The sequence below is a fragment of the Lissotriton helveticus genome, chromosome 10, assembly GCF_964261635.1.
Source record: "Lissotriton helveticus chromosome 10, aLisHel1.1, whole genome shotgun sequence".
Classification (NCBI taxonomy): domain Eukaryota; kingdom Metazoa; phylum Chordata; class Amphibia; order Caudata; family Salamandridae; genus Lissotriton; species Lissotriton helveticus.
In genome coordinates this window covers 93,474,991-93,498,823 of record NC_136071.1, presented here as the reverse complement: position 1 = coordinate 93,498,823, position 23,833 = coordinate 93,474,991, and the positions used below count along the sequence as shown (strand labels likewise).

General features: G+C 42.7%; 1 protein-coding gene across 1 annotated transcript in view; it reads right to left on the bottom strand.

The window, feature by feature from the left end:
- CASKIN1 (CASK interacting protein 1) overlaps positions 1 to 23,833 on the bottom strand; it is a 776,040-nt gene that overhangs the window by 103,176 nt on the left and 649,031 nt on the right. The window contains exon 14 of the mRNA XM_078664842.1: positions 7,420 to 7,510. Coding sequence (XP_078520968.1) covers positions 7,420 to 7,510 — 91 coding nt within the window. The remainder of the gene's footprint in view (positions 1 to 7,419; positions 7,511 to 23,833) is intronic.

Sequence of the window (23,833 nt, the reverse complement as noted above, 5' to 3'; positions counted from 1 at the left end):
TTAGTTTAATTCTGATGTAAATAGTGATGTTACCAATCATGTCTCTGATATCATGTGTGGGGTCATTAGGGACACAGCGAGGTTAAGCTTGGATGCCTAACTTTAGCAGAGGGATTTCATAACCACTCAGATAACACTAACACTTTTTCAACAATAATTTCTTATAGCATATATAGTCAAAATTGAGAGGCTAGCAATTTTTACAACTTGGAAAAATTTCTACAAAATGTACCTAATATATTTCGTAGAGAAAATACACATCTGCTCTACAGACTACACCCACCTTGGGTTGCTTAGAAAGTCTCTTTTAGGAAAGTTCTAAAGAAATTTCACATGCAAGTAGGAAACAATATAAGCTGGCTGATGCACAAGGACATCATTTGTGAGTGAAGCGTTTCAAGGGGCCCTTGAATCTGGAGTGCTCACTGCCCCATACCACATAAATGAATCAATGAATGGACCGTTCAGGAAGGCCTGTAACAGCTGCATGTATTTACAAGATAACATGGAATAAAGGGTAACTAACGGTGGTGTAAAATTAAATACATCAGGTGTATAAATATTAATAGCCAATTAGGGGAATTAAGAGACAGTGAATGTATTTGCTTAAAACCTTTTCCTTTGCAGCACCTGACATGGGACTGACTCTTACCCCACCTGGTTTTGAGAGAGACTCTCATAGGCCTATCCCCTTGAGCTCTTGAAAAAGGGTCGAGCAGGTAGGATATTGCTATATTCTGTAAGAGGTTGGAAATGGCAATACTGTACTTCCAAAAAGCAAAATGTAGGGCATAGGATAAATGCTGAGCAGAACACATCCCAGAGAAAAACAGAAATGTCTTGTCCAGTATTAACCATGTATACTACTACAGAGGTTTGTCCATCCACAATAAGACTATTTTCCCCTTTGAGAAAATAACTTTGGACCTTAGCGAAAGGCCCACGCTAGTCACACAACAAAATGTCAAGGCGAGTTTCGGAATACCTGCTCTGGATTGCATGATAATCATTTTACATTTATCCAAACTTTAGATTTAAACTAGTAATCTATTGGAGGTATGAAGCAGACCAGTGCTAAGCACTGTTATCTTAGAATATAGACTACACAAATAATGAGATGTCAAAATAATTTGGCTAAACATTGGCAATCCCAATATCGGCTGAGTATGTATATAAATGCCAGTATAGATTTACTCCACATTTATGTACCTTAAAGATGTGTATATCGTCAAGGTACATATCCATGGAACTATACTTACCTGTATATACTTACCTTCGTTTTTTTAGTGCTCAATATTCTGGTTGTGTTACTTTTGCATATTGATATTCAAACCTCAGTATTCTGTACCGTACCATGCTAAGCACAATGAACGTTGCAAGTATCATGTCATAAATTACCCATAGGCTTTCCTGCCAGTCTCAGATCTCTCAGCTACCCCGGATCAGCCGGGGATGCTACTTACCGAAACGGCCATTTTGTAATTCATAGGTATTGAAGTATCCTCAGTATTGCCATGCAGTTCCGTATAAAGTTCGAACCAGTCTATTATGCCACCCTGCTACAAACTATTGGCGCAAACTTTTGTGTTGGTTCTGTTGTGACCTCAACTGTATTCATAGCCTGTTGCAGTCGGAAGAGGACAGCTCCTAGGTCGATCAATTTCCAGTCGGCCATCTTGGTGGCACCGTCTCTTGTTTAGTGATGGACAGACAAAACCTGTGTCTTCCTTTTGATAGCACAACAATAAAAGGCAGACCAAAATGTTAATTCCCACAAAGCCCAGGAGTCACCCAAGAAGAAGAGGGTTTAAGGAGGTTCATGTTGATGTATAAGATATCACAGACATTCAGGAAGCTGTGGAAAACCTGCTTTGAGAGCAGACACGCTGGTCAATGGCACAAAATATAAACAGCTTCTAGAGATGAACATTGAACCAGAATAGCCCTTAAATGGATTATTTATACTCACCTGGCACATTATAATGAAACAATAAATGGAAAGTTCTGAAAACGTGCAGCAAAAAGTAGTCTAGATCTCTATTCATATGAGTTATTTTTTATCACAATCGGGAAGAAAGAAATTCACAGTCAAGGAAAAGGCAAGTAGCTAGGAAGAATCTTAGTTGAATGCCGCAAATGGCATTATTAAGGCAAAAAGCAGTTAGTACAACCAGACTTTAGAGCAACAGGAGAAAAACAAGGCCAAAGAAGCAGGCAAACTAAGACCATTCACAGAAGAGGGGTATGCTAGGCATTGGATAGGCAGAACAAGCACAAATTAAAAGGAAGTGGTGAGCGAACTAGGAAACAGGCAGTAAATCTAGGAAGTAGACCAGCTGAGGATAACTGAGCCAGGAGACAGAAAGGATAACAGGAACAGGACTGTAAGACGCAGGAATCTATGCAAAAAAATAAGTGGGAGAACAGGAAAACAGCCAACTGGGATAGGATTGGGATTTTGAAAAGCCAGGACAATCAGTAACAGAAAGAGGAACCAATCAGAGAGGAGAAACAAGATTGAAACAAAAGCAGTAATCTGAACCCAAGAAGAGGAAAACAAGGCACGAAAAACAGGATCGCCGCAACGCCAAAAGTCGAGAAGCAGGCATGAGAGCCAGGAATCAGACAAGAGCTAAGGAACGGGCAAGATAATCAGAAAGCAGCAACTAAATCAAGAACTGGACGAAAAAAAGGCAACACAGTGAGAACAGCCAGAAGAAGCAGAAATCAGTCAAAAGGCAGTCTTTAAGGAACATGACCAAAGAATTATATAAACATTGAAAAAGAAGGGCTTAGAATAGGTGTGAGGCTGAATTCTGTGGCTGCTTTGTGCGCGATTCTCCCAACACGCGAGTCTGGCTCTGGGTTAGCTCTTTGAAGTGATTTGAAAGGTATGGGTATATTTAAGAACAAAGGTTTCATGGTCTGGAATGAGCTCTCCTCGGCTGCCTTTCACTCTCCCACTCGCTCCTCTTTTTCATTCCCCATCACACACACTTCAAGGCTTGTCCCCTCATGACCTCTCCCTTCACACAGCTACAATACATTTCTTTTACTCTCTCCCTGGCTCATTTCTCCTTTCCCTTTTAGTACAGACATCTTTCTTATCTTACAATTCTCTATTGTCTTCTACACTTTCATCTCCCCATCATACACACCTTCCTCCTCAGTCTCCCTTTCATTTTCCCCTCACAGATTAGGCCTTTAGGATATGGATTTTAAGTCACAAACTGAAAACAAGCATTGGCAATGCCATTAGGTCTGGCTTTAAATGAATGTTTTAGATAATGTGAAGCATTGTAAGTAAATAGAATGGGAATATGTTTTGAATTGATTTGAAAGTAAGGAATTGTAGGCTAATATTGGTGTAGGTTAAAAGGTCAGGTGACTGGTGCACTGTCAAGCCAGACTGAAAAATTCATGTAGGTAAGGCAGTGCCCTCCTCTCATCTGTGCTGCTGCCAGTGAAAAACAACATAAATTATCTAGCTATGTCACCTTAAGAGCATTCCAATGTCGAGTGTCTGCCACTGAAAGTTCAAGCTTAAGCAGCTGGATAAATAAACAAAATGATCATAGCTGTGTGGTGGGCAAGGACGTATCTGTGGAAGCACACATCTGCCCAATCAAAACATCTACAGCTGACTCCCAAATGTGGGTGGACCAAAAGCCCCTATCTAGTGATTCCCTCATAATTGTCTGGCGAAAGCTATGCTGTCAAGCAAGACCATAACCAGCAATCACAGTCTTCAAGGAAACAGAGCTGGGACCAGAAGGGGTGGGAGGGGGGTAGGCTTGAGAAAGGTGCAACAGCACCCTTTCCCCCAGCTTCTGTGCCTGTTGTATGATGATGCAAACAGATAACATACTAGAACCTAGTCCAAAATGTTAAATGCTTCACTGTGGAATGTTCAGTCTGATCTGTGATGCAAGTGCACACCGCCATAGGGTAAAAATGCACATCAGAGCAACAGTTGTACTCTCACAGTGTAGCACTCATATGCGCTACCACCGCACAACTTCAGGAATGGCCTGCTGCCATCTCACCTTTAGAAAGTAACAGGTGTGGTCAACAGTACAAGAGTGTGTTCCGTTATTGATAACACCAACTGTTGTGGGTCTTTTTAAGCCCTCCCTAAGATGTATGGTGCTGGTAAACCCTTGCACATAACAGCAGCCAAAGCAGTTATTGTGTAGCTACCTGGCTGTGAAACCAATGTGTTTAAATACCAGTGGAAAAACAGCGGATTTCATCTTTTTGGGTGCAAATCTGCCATTTGAATAAGGTAGGCCAAGCTCTTTTGTCCTCTACATTCAACCCCCTCCTTTTCCACACACACACATCTCTCTCAACTCTGCCTTTCTCTCCCATACAGGAGAGACAAAAATCTAATCTCTTTATTTGTTTCTCATGTTCCCTTCTCTATCTCAATTTAACTGTGTCACCACATAGGGGTAGGAAGGAGTAGCAAATGCTACCTCTGGCTTGTCTTTTGGGACCCTGGCACTGTCTTTGATGGCTTGGTCGAAGGAGGAGTCATGGATAAAGAAACAGGTAGAGACAGTAAAATGCTCTAGGTGCCATGTTAACTTTCTGTAGTTTCCACTTCTTTCCATTATCCTAGCCTTTATGCAGCAAATAGAAAGTCGATCAATCAAACTGGATTTATAGAGCTCAGATAATCACTCGCGAGGGTATCGAGGTGCTGAGACCCATGCTGCTTGGATGAAATCAGTTGAACAGCCAGGTCATGAGACTCTTTCTGAAATCCTAGAGAGGGTGAGGTCTGGAGGTGGACGGGGAGGCTGTTCCAGGACTTCTCAGTGAGATAGGAGATCGAGGGTCCTCCGATGGTGATTCAATGGATGCGAGGAAGGCAGAGCGCAGGTATCTGGAGGGTTGGTGGAAGCTCAGGCGGTGGTTGATGTATGCCGGTCCTTGATTGTGCATGGCTTTGCAGGCATGGGCCAGCAACTTGAATTGACATCTCTTGTGGACCAGGAGCCTGGGGAGTTTCTTGAGGTGTGGGATGATGCGGGTCAATTTGGGGAGGTCGAAGATGAGTTTGGTCGCTGAGTTCTGCGTGGTCGTCAGTCTCTTCAGGAGATGAGCAGTGACTCCAACATATGGGCCAATTACAATGTTGTTAGGAAAGCATTCCGATCGATTCGGTAGCAGGATGCTTTCAGAACGACTCAGATCTGGGGAGTCCGACCAAACGATTTTGATGCATCCGGTTACGATTTGGTCAGACTCCCATTGATTTCAATGTGAGCCTGTGTTCCGAACGTGAACACAGGCTCCCGTTGAAAAAAGGGGTGGTTAGGGAAAACTTTGAACCCTGTGGCGGGCACCCCATGGTGCCATCCAAATTGTGCATGTTTGGGAAGAGGGGTCCCTTGGGTAACCCCACGGGATCCATTAGTACTCCTTCGGGTGAAGGGGGCCCGCAATGGGCTCCCAATGATAGATTCCGGCAGCCGTTTAGTCTCGGGCAAACCGATTGGGAATGGCTGTCCAAATCGGTCATGGTAATCACTCATCCGGAAACCGTGTCCATAGCGCTGTATGAATCGGCTCTGAAAGACTCTGGCTGTCCGGATGCCTTTCGGAACCGATTCGGACTGCTCGAATGGTTTCTGGGCATTGTAATCGGTTGTGGGGAAATTAGTACGATTTGTTAGGAAAAAAGGGTTCCAAATCGGATTCTGCAAAACCGGAGCCTTTCCTAACAACATTGTAATCAGCCTTAGAGTGTGTTACTGTAGCCCAAGCAGCTAGTGACGATGGCTTGATGGGGAGTCATTTGAAGATCTTTCGGAGCATGCAAAGATTGAGGAAGCAGGTAGAGGAGATTAGTTTGATCTGGTTTTTCATAGTAAGTTTGCTGTCCAGGATGATGCTGAGGTTCCGGGCATGGTGTGTAGGAGTGAGTGAGGGTCTTAGCTCTGCAGGAGACCAGGAGTTGTTCCACAGGGAGGTGTTGTTCCTGAAGATCAGTATTTCTGTTTTGTCTGTGTTGAGTTTGAGGCAGTTATTTTGCATCCAGTCGGTGACGCTCGTCATGCACAGGTGGAATTTGGCTCTCGTGGTGGATGGGTCTTCAGGGAGAAAGAGTGAGCTGGGCGTCGTCTGGTTAGGATATAATGTTCATTCCATGAGTTCTGACGATGTTGGCTAGGGGGGGTCATGTAGATATTAGACAGAGTGGGGTGAGCCTTGAGGGATGCCGCAGATGATGCTCTTGGGTACTGAGGTGAAAGGTGGTAGGTGGATTCACTGAGTTCTTTCTGTGAGGAAGGAGGTGATCTATTTGAGGGCGTCTTCTTGGATGCCCTCAAATGGTAGTTGAGGACTGGACCAGGGGGTCAATCTTGTGATGTTATCAGGAGTCAAATTCATTCAATGTCACACCTGCAACCGCTAACATTTTGGAGAAATAATATTCGTGCTCAATGTCTCATTTTTCATCACAGACTTTTTAAAATGTTCATTTTGGCATGTGTTCTCTTTTTTTCATCTTCTCATCAAAAAGAGGGAGGTAGAAAGCTGATCCATTCAGTTTCCAAAGTAGAATTCAATAATCAAAAGAGAAAGGATCACTTGTCCTGCACAACCTTAGGTTTCTTGCAAGAGCGGGGGTGTCCCAAATAGAAGACCCTCATGCACGTGATGGGTAGGGTGGAGTTGGAGCGGTGTATCTTGATTCTCCGCTTTTTTATTCACGTGTGTGCATAATCATCAGGTCGATCAAGTTATGCAACCTCCACCAGGAGGTGTTAACCCAAGGTTGAAACAGTAGTGAGCCAGTGATGAGGGAATATTAAAAAGCCCGGATAACCAGAAAAGGAAATTTTTAATAAGTCTGGGTTCGGGTCTTGTTAACTTTGGTATAGTGCATCATGGGATACTTATTAGGAGTAGTTGATGCACTCAAAGTTTCCTTAAAAACATTGCGTGAAGGGAATAGGTCGACATGTTTCTGCCTTCTGCGCCTTTAGTAGGACTTACAGGCATTCATCAGGACCGTTATGTGAAATAACGTGAGGGTAATGTTGTCAAAGTGCTCAAAATGGAGTGATAGTTCTAAACCAGAGCCAGACCCTACTGGATTCTGAGAACTGCACCAAGGCAAAAGCCACAAAAAACGACTTCAGCAAACCCCCATAGTGCTAATGCTAAAGGTATCCCGAAGCAAAACCCTGCAGATTGAGTTGGCACTCTAAACAACAGCAGAACTAGGGGTTTCCTCATAAGGGACACAGAACAAAACCTGTGACACCAAGTATAGCTAGAGGCCTGCAACACACAGAGTGAAGGCCTGCTGCCCACTTGCACCACTGCCTTATCCCATTTTGGACTGCATTGTAAGTGGGAGGTGCAGAGTCAGTCCGTGCTGTGATTGGTCCGTGCACACACCTGCAGCCGGGCCTTCTGGGGTGTGGCCAGATCCATTTACCGGGGAAGATTCCGGAGCAGGAGCTCTCTGGGCAAGAAGTGTCGCCAGCAGCTGAAATCGAGAGAGGGAAGGGGAAAATGGAAAGAAAATGAACAAACTAAAAGCAAAAAACAAAAAACAAAAAGGTCAATAGGTGCCATAGTTTCGGCCAACAGAGCGGCGCAACTTAATGTGGGTCTGACTTAAAGGAGAGGAGAAGGGTGATGGAAGGAGCTAAAGTGGGAGAAGGTGGAAACAGCACAGACTCTTAATGTTGAGGGACACCATCAACATTATTCAGCCTATCTTCCTACTTTATGAAGATATTCAGAGGAAACTAGCAGTAGTCTTTTATCTGACTTGCTATCAGAATCTAGACATGCTCGCCACCTAGTACATTTCCATTATGTTTTTATACTACCTCATACATATTCTATCTATCTATCTATCTATCTATCTATCTATCTATCTATCTATCTATCTATCTATCTATCTATCTATCTATCTATCTATCTACCTTCCTAACTACCTATCTTACAATATCATTGATATGGATCTGGATTTCAGGATACACCAGCATGTTTCATCAAAAGAAACAAGGCACCATACACCACTTTTTTGTCTAAATGTATCTTGGGCAACATGTCATAAACCTCGCATGAATGCCACAATCATGTTGTTCACATGCGAGGAAGGACTGTTATAGCCACTCCAAGTACATCTATTAATAGCAAGATGTATTGATGGTAGATCACCATTTTATTATTTCGATTGTCCAGGGTTCGCTTGGGCTCACTTACTCAGAACCATATCCCATTAACTACCATTGTTATGGTTACAATGTTAATAACCTTGCATTCAATTTAACTTTGGTTTAATAAATAGCGGTAACTCAATTTAATACTGTCAAATTTTGTGACCCATTTAGCATAGTGACATCCCTGGACTAGCCTAGATATCATAGTTACCCCAAGTACTAACTTCACTCCTACCATTTCACTAGAAACCGATTGCCCGGCTCCTTGCTAGTCCCATTTATGGTAACCAATGTATCTAATTAATTACATTTTGGCATTAATAATCTGAATGGCTTCAATCACACATAGCACCCAATTAAGAAAGCATTGTGAACACCTAGTTGAACCTAGCTGTGGAAATTGCAGATTTGTGTACATAAACTTCACATCTTGGGTCTCAGAATCAAATTCACGCATGCATAGTGCATTTGTGAACTGCGTGGTCACATTTCTTCATGCAGGAGTTGTGGAAAATCTGCATGTTTAATTTTCCACCACTGAATACACAAGAAGTCCACCTCTTCTGTAGAGTTACTTGAGTAGTTCTGGGATTCTTGTGAATCCCACAAAAGTTAGAAACTTTCTTCAAAGATACGAAGTATGCTATGGATAAACATTTCTAACTTTCTAAGCCTTGGCTGTGTGTACTGGGTCCACAATTGTTAAACCTAGTGTTAAAACCTATTCAGAAACCCCTGGGTATGGTAGCACATGGGACTTCATAAAAATAGTCCTGCCCCTAGGGACATCAGATGCTGACTGAACAGTCTTGGGCATAACTAGGCAGTGGTCTGTGGAAATAACCGATAGGAAGATGTTTTTGCACTGCTCAGATGGATCATTCCAGCAAGTTGATGGACAGAGTTTCAGACCACCTCGAGCCTAAACACAGAGACAGTGGTGACTGGGATGGAGAAGTGAGAGAGAAGTCTGATAGAGAACAAGTGGAGATTTAATTTAAGCTATAACAGAAGAGCAGACAGTGGCTACACCAGAGCACTTGGGGAGACAAGGGCACCGGGGAGACAGCATATACCAGGGAACTGGAGGTCAGGAGGAGAAAGGAACTACTTAAGGGCAGAGTAGAGGCAGCAGCATCAAGGCACACGAGGAGACACACAATGGATCAGCACATAGGGCACAGGAAAAGACAGGTTAAACCAGGTCACAAGAGCAAATAGAGGTTACAAAAGGGGGCAGGAGCAGAGAGAGAAAGGCAACACTGGGACATAAATGCGCCAGAAGATTACAATAGGTCACACGATGGGAGACATGCTGCATCAGTGAACAGAAAGAGGTAAAACATTCATCAGGAGACAGAGTATAAAAGGAGAAACCTATCACATGCAAGTAAGATGTTTACATAATATGGTTGAATGAAGCTAGAGCAAGAAGTTCTGGGCTACTTTTTTGCAACAATCATATGACACAACACACACAGACACACAAAACACACACACACACGATGTGGTGAACCATTTGTGGATGTAAGTGCTGATTATGTTTGCTGGAGGAGCATTTGTGGGTGGTAGGTCTATAGCACTGCACGTGTTCCTGTGGGAATGTGATGGGTATTTTATGTGGGGTAGGGGTAATGTCAGCGTGGATATATGTGCATTAAGATATGTATGGATGCCTTGTGTCAAGGGGTACTTTGAGGAATGCTTGTGTATCAGATGTTAATACAACCTGCACTGTAAATCTGTACAGCACACCAGAAACATGGTGTGTGTATTGAAACCCTTTATTGCCCCTTCACAAAGAGAATCAGGACATGGAAAAGTAAAGTAATCCTTACGTTAAGTGCAGATGATGTTTTAAAATATAAACTTCTGGATCAGAGAATATATTTTATTAATGAATAAGTCTAAAGAATATTTAAGGTAGCATGTAAGAAACACAGGCACTTTGACTATTCAGCGTTAAAAGTACTTTAACTATTCTGTTTCTATGTATCAGGAGTCCATAGCAACAGATTATTTAGAGACAATATTAAAAATGTGTTAGGAGTAAAGAAATATTTAATTATCATGTGAAGGAAGAAGGGTGACAGTTTAATTTATATGTGTATGGAGCAGACTAACACCTTATTTAACATGGGTAAGGGGTAAAAGAACCCTTTATTAACTATTTTTTTGAGTTGAGGAAATATTTAGTTAGCATGCTTGAAAGAGCACTAAGACTTAACCAGATGAGACAAGATTTAATTAGCATGTCTTATTAGTAGTGGCGTGTTGATTAGTATTTGCAAGAAGAAAACACGTGTCAAGGAAGAAAGATTTTAATTAGTAGATATGTTTGGTGGTCAAAAATAAAAGAATGTTCATAACTCAGTACATGTATTAAAGGTCTTTTACATTATTTTAGAAGCTATGCGTTTGGTGTCTTGCAAGATCCACCTTCCAGCATGCTTGAAAATTATCCAGTTCCACCGCTATCTTTGTCACCTATGGGTAGCAAGTATCGAACCCCTATGAGCCCACTCGGCCTTTTATCCTTCTGAGGTTGATAAAATGACTACCAATAAACATCTGTCATTCAAGGCCCAGATACCCTTCAGAGTGATCGCGTGCTTTACAAGTACGTGTTATGTGTACCTGTGTATAGTGATTCAATTCACTTTACCTATACAGGAGAACCATACACTGGATGTCTCCGCCATATCTTGAACTTTTGTTAACCCTCTTTCCTCACCCTACCCCACCTCCCTTCTTCCATAATCTAGCGCTCCATAGAAAATCTAATAGCAGTGTATTGTTATTTTTCATTTATAGGCTGCACAGAACTTCCTTGCAGCTGTTCTTTTATTTGCCTCACACCATTGTTTCATTTTTAATAACATTTTATGTCACCGTAAAAGCCAATGCTTATTAAAATGAAGGACTGAATGTAGTCAACAAAACCATGAGCTAGGCTAAAAAAATGGTACTCCATTATCCTTAATGCACTGACTGCGTGTTGTTGTTTTGATGACACAGTTAAAACACCGAGCATTCTTCTCTCCTAAGTCCGCAATGAAAAGGTCTTAATTTGTTTATCGCATAATTAGTTGGTAATTGGTGTTTGGTGATTTTTATGATTCTATCAATAATAAAGAGGTGCATTCCTTACAACCCTAACCACCGTCTTTATCCTTCCAGCCTTTAAGTCAACATTCGCTTCACTGTACTAATGAATACATTTAGGAACCTATATGTGGTGTTGTTGCTCCAACTCCAATTACACTGTCTACAAGTTCTTTAGTTTATTTCTTCTGTACCCATCAGAACTCTTGGCAGATCACCTTTGGGTCGGTCTCGTTGGAATGCTTTTCCTGAACATTGCAGTAAAAGACAATGTAAAGAAAATGAAACATTCAGAAGATACTATAGTATGAAAACAAAATAAACAAGATGGCTACAAAGTGAACTAAAGAAGAAATTGGACAAATAGATAAAGAAAATAGTCTTGGAATGCAACAAGTAAATTGGAAAACAGAGTGACAATAGCACACTGGGCCTGATTCACAGAACTAACTTAAGACAAAATCCTAAACTTACTACTTTTGGTATTCACAGAAGTTAGGATTTTGTCTGACGTTTGTCTTAAGACAGACTTAAGACAGACTTAAGTTAGGATTTTGTCTTAAGTCTGTCTTAAGTCTGTCCTGAGACAAACTTAAGACAAAATCCTAACTTCTGTGAATACCAAAAGTAGTAAGTTTAGGATTTTGTCTTAAGTTAGTTCTGTGAATCGGGCCCACTATGTTGAGCCAGAGCCAACTGGAGCAAGTACACAACTGAACTGAAATGTAAAGATGTGCGTTGGTTATGGTAGCCAAAAGCTGTGACTGTTAACCAAATGATTAATTGATTTAATTGAAAATAATGGGAAATCATTTGTAATATTATTGTTGCTAAAAATCATAGAGAGATGAACTAAAAATGTAAACCTATAGAAAAGATTGGGTGTCTGTATGAACATGGAGGAAATTATTACAGCGAAGTAATAAACCTTCCATTTGAAGGGGAAGTTTCCATTTTCCATTTTAATCTGTAGATACCATGTGATGATAGTAAAAATCATAGCCATAGCTTCAGTAATTGAACAAGTAACTTAGTTCCCTAAAGAATTCTGTTAGGCCCACTTAGCTGTCTTATGATACTGTGGAACCCAAAACAAACCATGGAAAAAGTTGTATGTGGCATGGTGGAAACAATAGTAACCATGTGTTGTAATGCAAAATATTACACTAACATCAAGAGACTCAGGAAAGAAGTTCAGAATAGTCTGGCAGAGATGCAAAGAAATGCAGACCTGCAGTGATGGAGAACATTACCTTGTGAGAAAATGTGTTTGGAGGCAAACACACGGAAAAAAAACTGTAGAAAAATATCCCACTAACAAACAGGTGTGGACAGTAGCACAGAGAAAACCCTAATTACTGAACATAAATCTATTAAAACATCCTACCCCATAACTTTAATCTAGAGACAACCCCTGCTTGCAGAAAACAAGCCAGAGATAAACCAAACTGACAGACATCAAAATAGAGACAAACCCATAATCCAGAGACAAATGCCCTGTAGACAATAACTGTAAGACAAAACAAACTTTTAGTTGTTAATCTAGAGTGTATAAATATATGGACACTGCTCAAAGAGAAATATTCATTGAAAATGTTATTGTTAACCAAGAGACACACCCTTCGCACAAGCAGTAACCTGAGTAAAGATGTATCTTCTCACATACAGTAACCCTAAGAAAACACTATCTTGGACAGCTTAAATCAGTAAGAAATACAACTAGTGGTTCAAACCCAGGAGGCAACTCCGATTTACAGGCAACTACTCAAAGGCAATCCCAACATGCAGATAAAACACAAGACACAGGAGAATATAATTCAGCAAGGAACACAACTTCAGAAGTCCTTGGAAATGGCATACAATCTCTTTACATATAAATAGTAATAACAGCTGAATAGAAATTATCTAAAAACAACACCATCTTGAAAACTTAAACTTAATTGTATAATCAAGCATGTAATCATTAGCCAAGGCACAAACCCAGCCTGGAAACATTAAAATAGTGATAGCCCAAAAGTGAAGATATTAACTCCAGAGACAATGCCATTGAATTAAATTACAAAAATCAACTCAGACACAACCTGGTTTAAAAATCATTATCTCCTGGCCCTTTTTCCTTGTCCAAGGCCTTACTCATATGACGTGAGTGCTCACCCAGAAACAGATAACTCTTTACCCCATGGCTGGGAAGACTTTTCCCCATATATGTACCTTGTGGATAAATCTTTCTTCCCTATTTAGTCTAGGGGCTTTGTCACTTTCACCACGCCCTAGGAGCATATATTTAATGGTTAAAAGGAGCAACACAGCGGGGTGCAAACAAACATGGCTCAGACTGCAGGACTTTAAACAAGGGCCATTTTTTGTTTGGTTGACAAAGGCTTTAACATACTTAAGTAGTGACAATGGGGACAAATTCTACACGGCTAATATCTTAGTTACAGAACTTGCTGATGAGCATTTAGATACTGTAGGAATTCAGTGTGAGGGTTCGGGTTCTCCTAATTGGTACTATTTTGGGGCCAATGTCGCACAAACACAAAAAAAAGACTTGAAAAAAAATCAGACATAGACATACCCGGTAGAATCAATAATGCAATCGTTGGAAACCGACGTGTACTGCTTGTTAATGTATTTGGTGACATTAATGTGGAAGAATGAGGGCAAATTATTCACTATTGATTGGTGGAGATGAACGTGCTGTGGTGTGACACAGACAAAGAGAGAGCCAGAGATAGAAAGCGAGGCCGCGAAAGAGAAGGGAGACAGGAACAGGAGGGAAGGCAGAGACAAGAAAGAAAAATGAGAGAAAGGGCTCAGGCAGTGGGAGAGAGAGTAAAGAGAAAGTTAAAAGAAATTAAAGGAAGTGAGAGAGATTAAGAAAATTACAGGAGGCTAATCAGAGAAAATGGGAGGGAGGGGGAATAGGAGACAAGAAAGGACGAAGGGAAGTCAGCAGTCAAAAGTACAGCTAATATTACATGTAAATAGTTTTTATCCATGATTGGCGATTAAAAAACCAAGTATTAACATACTTTGTCAAGGATCATGCGAATAGGATGGGTGGCAGAGAAAGAGCGAAATGGAGCAAAGGATAGGATGGAAACAGAGAAAGAGTAGTGGAAGAGGGGAGATTGAGAGAGGAGACAAACTGAGGAATTAAGTACAGGGAAGATATAAAGAGGGAGGGAGGTGTGAAGGGGTAGTGAGAGTGTAAAAGAGGAAAGGAAAAAAGGAGGGAAACCGATAAAAAAGAAAAAGGAGAAGGCATGAACAGAAAGATACTGAGGGAAAGAAATTCAGAGGAAAAAAGACAAAAGATACAATTAGTTTTAGTCTCAGTGTAGAGAAAGGTGGAAACAACAAAGGGAGAGGTGAGCAATTTAACATTTTAATTGAAGGATACTCTAAGTTTGTTGAGCGAGCGCTCACTCAGTGACCTCTTACACCATCAGTTTCTCTTGCGAGTAAGGGCAGGTGTATTGATGTGTTCGTAATACTACGCCCTGATCAAACCTACTCTATACTTGATTATTTCTGTTCCCCTTTCTGTTGCAGTAACCATCACTACTCATATCCTTATTGGACAGGTACGCACACAAATCCCTTTCAAACACACCTTTGCCTGTTTTATGCTTGACAGAGCTAAACAGAGACAAGTAAAGGTTTAATCATCTCGTTGGCGGCGTCTAAGATGTTGCACTGCCGTCCCTGGGCACCTTTAACTTTGATGGTTCATCCTCCTCGCAGCATCTTTGAAGCGCTGAAGCCTCAAGGTTCTCAGCTGTGAGGCGCATGGCGTTGCTTAGTAACGAGAGGCTGTCCAGGGGAGCTTAGATGGCATTCAATCCGTTGAACAGAAGGAGTCCCAAGCATCACATCAGATCAATTCTGTCACTCAGATCACTTTTTAGATCCTGCTAAATGTCTTTTGAGATAATTAGCTTCAAACAGAAAGTTCTCTCTACTGGGTCTTATGTTGGCCAACGCCGTTTCGCCAATGGCGCTTCAGCTCCATAGTATAGAGGCAAAGTTCAGAAAAACAGCATTCTGTGATCAAGAGGGGGTCCATGCCAGAGTAGAGGGAGGACACTGCCTGCAGGTGTAACATGTTTTAGTTGAGCTCCCACAAAACTCTGAATCCAACAAATACAGGTGGGCCAAAAACTCTTCTAGACCCACTGGCGATTGTCACTCACTGAGGATTGCCAATGACTGTGTGATACAACCAAGAGATAAACATCTTACATTGTACCCAGGGGGGATATACAATAATTCTAGCGAGACATGATTCTCGCACAGGCTTGAAGAACTACAGAGAAGGTAGTCAGGAATAGAGTCCGGTACCACTAGAAAGTGTTTTATAGCGGGGGAAATCATGTTCTGTGTGATGAAGTTCTTTCTCTAGTAGGTTTTGGGATGTTAAAGATAAATGCATGTCTTATTTTGAAGTGATAAACATCCCCATTTCATATCGTACTGCTTGGGCTCCTTGTAGCTGACATGAGGTTATGATGCTCACCAATGGCAAAATTGTAAAATTAAAACATTTTGTAGTGCGAAGCCCAAAGTTTTTCTTGAGAGCCTGCTGTCGTCATTGTCAAGTGCTGTGGCTTGCCGACTACCAAGGTTGCCTCGTTGTGATGCCACCTCTTGCCTGTACCTTCTACCATCCAACACTTCCTGTCTCTTTATTTCACTCTTTCTCTTCCTTCTTTATTTCCCCCTTTCTCTCTCTCTTATTCTGAGTGAAAGTCTGATATTGAAAAATAAGACACAGCCCTCAAAAACGGGTGTCGGTCCCCACCACCTGTACAGTTTAAGCACTGGTGCTCACATTCCGTGATACAATTCTCGAGTGGGCACAGACAGCATTGCCTTCAAGCTACCAGCTTCTAGGTGCTTTAAGCAGGTTGCATTGCAGCATACTTCCATGCTGGATGGGCACAGCTCTTCACTGCCCCTCCTGGTGGATGTGGATGGTTGAATCATAGACTAAGCAGCACGTCCCACAAGATTTGTATTCCCAGACAAAAACAGATGGGCCTCCAGACCCTTTCTCTGCTCTACAAGCAAAAAGATCAAACTTTCAGCTCATACTGTGTTTTTAGCAAAATTTTGGGAGGAAATGCCTCTAGAGTTGTAATAGCTTTTTTGGTCTCACAGGAATACCTCTGTGCAAAATGCATGGCGCCACAAGCTCGCCATTACTCAGATGGTCTGTGCACCAGCTTATTCAGGGTTTTTAGACATTTGGGGCCCGATGTAGGTCACCAAATACCGGTCGGTAACGGCCGACCGGTATTTGGTGATTGAGATGTAGGAGGCAATATTTTGCACCATCTGTAAATTTACCGAATCGGTAAATTTACCGATTCTGTAAAATACCGATTCGGTCAATTCCAGATGTAGGTAGCACTGTTTACAGTGCTACAGGCCTTCAGAATTCGGTATTTTACCACCCAATCATATTGGGTGATAAAATACCGAATACAGGTGTACATGCACATCTGTGCATGTACAACTGTGCCATGTGACAGACAGACATGCCCTTAGGGCATGTATGTGTGCCACATGGCACACATGCCTGTATTTGGGGTGCTAGAGGGTGTCAAAGTGACACCCCCTGCACCCTTGCTGCAATCAGTATTTACCGAATCGGTAAATACCGATTCGGTAATGCCCATTGATTCCTATGGGCTTCAATGCCCATAGGAATCAATGGGCATTACCGAATCGGTATTTACAGTATCGGTAAATATACCGATTCTGAAATAACTACATCCCCCCCCCCTCCATTTTACCACTTCTTAAATACCGAATCGGTATGATTCGATATTTAAGTAGTGGTAAAATTAAATTACCTACATCGGGCCCTTGGGGCCATATGTAGGTAGCCCAATACCGGTCGGTAACGGCCGAAATTACCGAATTTCGGCCGTTACCGACCGGTATTTAGGGTTTGAGATGTAGGAGGTAGGTTTAAGGATTCGATAATTACCGATTCCTTAAGGAATCGGTAAAATACCGATTCCTTATTTTAATGAATCGGTAATTACCAAATCCAAAAAGCTATGTAGGAGGCACTCAAGTGAGTGCCTTCTTGCATTCAGGATTCGTTATTTAGCACCAACTACAAGTTGGTGGTAAATATCGAAAACCTTTAAAAAAGCAATTTTGTGCTATTTTAAAAGTGCCATGTGGCAGACATACATGCCCTTAGGGCATGTATGCGTTCTACATGTGCACACATGCACGATTCAGGGGTGCAACAGGGTGTCAATGTGACACCCCGCCACCCTGGAATATGTGCCCCCTATTACCGATTCGGTATTTACCGAATCGGTAATAGTGAATGGCTTCCCATTCATTCCTATGGGCCTCCAGGCCCATAGGAATGAATGGGAATTACCGAATCAGTAAATACCGATTCTTGAATACCGAATCGTACCGATTCAGTAATATTTACCGAATTGTTTCCTACTTACTATTTACCGATTCTGAAATACCAAATCGGTAAAATTCGGTATTTTAGAATCGGTAAGGAAAATGCTACTTACCAGTATGCATCTGTTCTTGGCATGCAGAGCTGCAGATTGCTACATTTAGCATTAGATCGCCACCTGGTGTTAGGCTCGGATGATTGCATGTTGTTGTCGTCTTGGAAGAAGTCTTTGTAGTCACGAGATAGGTGACTCCTCCCTTGGACATTAGTGCGCATGGGCATCGACTCCATCCTTAGATTGTTTTTCGCCATGATGGGAAATGATGGAGTTAGTAGAAGTAAAGAAAAAAGGATGTCCATGCTTGTGCATCTAAGTAAGATAAAATTGGAACAGATACAGGTCCCGGGGAGGCGGGAGGGCGTGTAGCAATCTGCAGCTCTACATGCCAAGAACAGATGCATACTGGTAAGTAGCATTTGCCGTTCGAGGCATATGAGCTGCAGAAACTACACTTAGCATCGATTGTGCAGCAGTGTCTCCCTAGCGGTGGTCACCTGTATCTGTTGCAGTAGTTTGAAAGAGAGTTTTAAGTACATCTTGGCCTACTGCAGCTTGCTGCTTGGCTTGCACATCTACACAGTAGTGTTTAGTGAAGGTGTGTGTTGTAGACCATGTTGCTGCTTTGCAGATGTCTTCTAGGGGGATGTTCCCTAAGAAAGCCATAGAGGCTCCTAGTTTGCGTGTGGAGTGCGTTCTAGGAGGGACTGTTAATCTACGTTTTCCTTTTTGATAACATATTTGTATACATTTTGCAATCCACCTTCCAATCCCAGCTTTAGAGATGGGGTTGCCTTTATGTGGTGGAGAGAAAGATACAAACAATTGCTTTGTTTTACGAAAAGATTTGGTCCTATCGCTATAATAGAGAAGAGCTCTTTTAACGTCTAGTGTGTGTAGAGCTCTCTCTGCTACAGAGTCAGAGTTTTGGAAAAACACTGGTAACTCTACCAATTGGTTTAAATGAAAAGGAGTAATGACTTTTGGAAGAAACTTTGGATTAGTTGTTAGTAGTTGTAAGAATGGTTCTTGTATTGTGAAAGCTTGTATCTCACTTACTCTTCTGAGAGACGTAATAGCAATAAGGAAAGCTGTTTTCCACGTGAGGAATTGCAGTTCACATTTATGTAAAGGCTCAAAAGGGGGTCCCATGAGTCTTGTAAGAACAACGTTGAGGTTCCACACTGGAGAAGGTGGCAACCTGGGAGGGATGATTCTTTTCAATCCTTCCATAAATGCTTTAATTGCAGGTACTCGAAGAAGAGACAGATGTTGTCTATTTTCTAAATATGCTGCAATTGCTGTAAGGTGCAGGCGTATGGATGAATATGCCAAGTTACATCTTTGTAAATGTAAGAGGTAGCAAATGATATTCTGGATGGAAGCACACTGGGGATCAATTTGTTTATTGTTGCAATAAATGGCAAATCTCTTCCATTTAGCAGCATAATAAGCTCTGGTAGTAGGTCTCCTGGCCTCTTTAACCCCTTCGATGCTTGTGACGGAACCATTCGGTCATGCCTCACGGTTGAGCTGTGCGGATGACGGAATGGTTCCGTCACGACCACACCCAGTTATGGAATGTCCAGCACCGGGGGGAAATCGGCGCCGCACGCAAGGTGTTAATGATGTTCATACAGTCTGGTGGTAGGTTAAGATAACCAAACTCTAAGACTTCAGGAGCCAGATCGCCAAATTCAGTTGATTTGGGTCTGGATGTCAGATGTCTCCATGGTTCTGCGTTAGTAGGGATGGAATAAGTCGCAACTTTGGTGTGGAACTAGAGAGAGTTCTAGCAGCGTGGTGAACCACGGTTGGCGTGCCCATGTGGGAGCTACCAGGATTAATTTGAGAGACTGCTGTCTGAGCTTGCGTACTACTAATGGTATTAGTGGTATTGGCGGAAAAGCGTACGTAAATCTGCCTGACCAGTTCATCCATATCGCATTGCCCTTGGACAGCGGGTGTGGAAACCTGGTGGCGAAGGTTGGGCATTTTGCGTTTTTGTGTGTGGCGAACAGATCTATGTCTGGATGACCCCACTTGTTGAAGAATGGTTGAAGAACTTGTGGATGTAGTTCCTATTCATGAATTTGTTGTGTCTGCCGACTCAACAGATCTGTTATCTGATTGTGAACTCCTGGAAGGTGCTCTGCCAACAGATATATGTTTTGTGGAATGGCCCATCTCCAAATGTTCTGTGCGAGCTGGGACAGTTGTAGAGAGTGTGTCCCCCCTGTTTTTGTATATAATACATGGCTGTCATGTTGTCAGTCCCGATTAAGACAGCTTTGTTCTGTACTTGTACTTGGAATGTTTTGAGTGCTAAGAATATTGCTAGCAGCTCTAGATGGTTGATATGCAACAATTTTTGTTGACTGTACCATTGTCCTTGAGTTGTATGATGTAGGAGATGGGCTCCCCATCCTGTGAGAGATGCGTCTGCTGTGAGCACTAGTTGTGGGGCAGGTTCGAGGAACGGCCGCCCTTTTGTCAAGTTTTTGGTGTTCCACCACTGCAGAGAGCGATGGGTGCAGCTGTCTACCAACACCAGGTCTGTTAGTTGACCTTGAGCCTGGTTCCACTGTTGTGCTAGACATTCTTGTAACGGATGCATTTGCAGTCTTGCATATGGCACTATGAAAATGCAAGATGCCATCATGCCTATTAGTCTCATGAACCCTCTGGCTTGCAGAGATTGTTGGTGTTGAAAGGCTGTGACTAAGGCTTGAATGCTCTGTATCCTTGCTGGACTGGGATACGCTAGACCTGTAGACATGTTTATTGTAGCCCCTAGATACTGATGTATATGAGAGGGTTGCAGGTGCGACTTGGTGTAGTTGATTGTGAACCCTAAGTCGTGCAATGTTTGAATTGTCTGATGTGTGTGTTGGTCACACTGATTGAATGATTTGGCTTTTATGAGCCAGTCGTCTAGATAAGGGAAGACATGTATTTGTTGTCTCCTGAGATGTGCTGCTACTACTGCTAGGCACTTTGTGAATACCTCTGGTGCCGTCGACACTCCGAATGGAAGGACTTTGAACTGGTAATGTTGCCCTTCCAGTACAAACTTTAAATACTTTATGTGAGCAGGATGTATAGGAATGTGGAAGTAGGCGTTCTTTAGAAATCACCTTGTTGCAGCAGTGGGAGCACTTGTTGTAAAGTGATCATATGAAAATGATCTGATTTGTATGTAATGAGTGAGGGGCCTGAGGTCGAGAATTGGTCTTAGTGTCCCTTCCTTCTTGGGAAATAAAAAAACAGCGAGTAAACCCCTGTTCCTTGTTCTTGTAAAGGAACTATTTGTATTGCGTCTTTCTGTAGAAGTGACAGAACTTCTTGTTTGAGCAGAGTGAGGTGTTCTGTAGACATTGGACGCTGCCTGGGTGGTATGTGTGGAGGGGCTGCTGTAAGTTCTAGGCAGTAGCCATACTGGATAATCTGTCTTACCCACTTGTCTGTTGTGATGGAATTCCAGACATGCAGGAATTGTGTTAGTCTGCCCCCCACATGAGTGTAATGCTGTTGGGGAAGCAGAGGGAAGTCACTGTTTTGTGGTGGAAGAGGTTCGATTATTGTTGTTACCCCGACCTCTTCATTTGTTGTTATTCCCTCTATATCCTCCTCTAAAATATCCCTTGTTAGAGGATGTTTGTGTGTTAGATTTGAAGGATGTTGTATTGTCTGCTCCAGTCTGTTTGGAGCCTCCTCTGTAGAAGGAGCGACGAAAAGAACTTTTAGCTTTTGTGGACTGTAAAGCCCCCATGGATTTGGCAGTGTCTGTATCCTTCTTCATCTTTTCAAGTGCTGTGTCTACTTCTGGTCCAAACAATTGGTTTTGATTAAATGGGTGATTTAAAATAGTAGTTTGCACTTCCTGTTTAAATCCTGAAATGCGTAGCCACACATGTCTCCTAAGTACGACACTAGTATTTACAGCTCTAGATGCAGTGTCTGCTACATCTAGTGCGCACTTGATTGAGGCATTAGAAATTAGCTTGCCTTCTTGTATAAGGTAGCGTGCCTGTGTTTTATATTTGTCAGGTAGATGTTCTAGTAGTTTCTCTAACTGATCATAATGAGCCCTATCATATCATGAAAGAAGGGCTTGTGTGTTAGCTATGCGCCATATATTGGTAGCTTGCGCAGCTATTCTATTGCCTGAAGCATCTATTACCTTGGATTCTTTGTCAGGTGGGGGTGCCTCACCTGAAGTTTGTGAGTTTGCCCTTTTTCTAGCATCTGACACAACTAGTGAATCTAATGGTAGTTGTCCTTTAATGTAGGCTGGATCTGCAGGTGCAGGCCTATATTTTATCTCAATTCTAGGGTTTAGGATTCCTAGTACGCACAGGGTCTTTAAATATCTCTGGAGCATGTTTGACGACCCCTTTAATCATGGGAAGAATTTGAACAGACCTTTACGATTGTTCGAATGTGTCTAACATAAAATCTTCTTCATCAGAATGCATAGTGACCCCATGGTAAATGGCAGCTCTGTTCAACAGGTGACCAAAACCAATGTTATCTTCTGGGAGAGAAGGTTTTGATGGGAAGGACTGTGGGTCAGGAATATCTGGCACATCCTGTGGGCTTGGGTGCTCCCAGTCTGTATCATCTATAGGGTATGGGACAGGCTCATCTGTGTCTATCCCTCTTCCTAAACTATACTCATCATCATTTTGAGGTGAGTTTGGAGATAAAAGAGGAGAATGTGGAGGAGATCTCTGTGGTGAATTGTTAAGAGGAACAGGGGATGAAGGAGAAGGAAGTATTTGAGAAGAAGGGTGCATAGGAGATGTGGCAGAGTCCTTCTTCTTGGCAGGAAATACAGGTGTGGGTGTTGCATCTGCCTTCCTCTTCTTGTGTGGTGTAGTGGATGCATGACCTGTCTTTGGGTCAATGTAGATCTTATTTTGCAGAGGATCTGGTTGAAAAAGGTCTTCTCCTTGTGGAACTTTTGTCAGCGCCAATTTCTTCGTTCTGGACGAGGTTGCTGCTTGTCTTTAGCCTTAGGAGGTGTTACAGTGTCCTTTGGCGTAGTTTTCGGCACCAAAGGTGTTGTTTCGGTGTCGTAGACTGTTTCGAGGGCTTGGATGCGTCGGAATCAGGCCTTGTCGGTTTTGGCACCAAAGATGATGGTTTCGGAGTGGAAGCTGGTCTCGTCGGCTTCGAGGCGTCGGACGCTGGCTTCACACCTTTGTCTTTAGAAGTCGACGGTTTTGGAGCCGAGACTTCTTTCGGTTTCGGTGCCGAGGGAATTTGTAGGATCAACACTTGCGGCTTGCTCGGTACCAAGCTACCGGAAGGCTTAATGACTTTCTTCGGAGCCGGGCTCGATGGCGGGGCTGTCGAAGGGGTATTTCGGTCGCGACTGGGCCCTGGAGGCGGAGTGTTGACCTTTGCCTTCGATCTGGGTGCTGTATGTGGTGCAGGGGCAGTAGTACTCACGCGCTGACCGGATGGTTTGGAGTCATCTGAGTTGTCTGCCTCTGATACGATTTGGAGATCATCGGAATCTTCTTCGGGAACAAGCGGAACCACCTCGTCGAACATATCCACCGGCTTCGGAGCTGATCTCTGCATGTTGTGTCGACGGGCCCTCCGATCTCGAATGGTTTTCTTGGATCGAAAGGACGTGCAGGCTGTACAGCTGGATATGTCGTGTTCTGGCGATAAGCACAGGTTACATACCTCGTGGTGGTCACTGTGTGGAAACTTCGCTCCACACACGGGGCATCTCTTGAACGGCGTCCTTTCCATGAGGTGTAGTCCTCATGGCGTGGATAGGCCCAACGGCCCACGTCGACGACCGGAATCGAGTCGAAACGATGTTAGTCGATATCAAAAGTAGTTTGATACGTTTTTCGTAAGTCTTTTGCGCTTCGAAGTGCTGGAAAAGTCTATTTCTAGCCGGAGCAGAAAACTTTCATCCGAACCCAGTGGCGGAAAAAAACAATCTAAGGATGGAGCCGATGGCCATGCGTAATATCGTCCAAGGGAGGAGTCGCCTATCTCGTGACT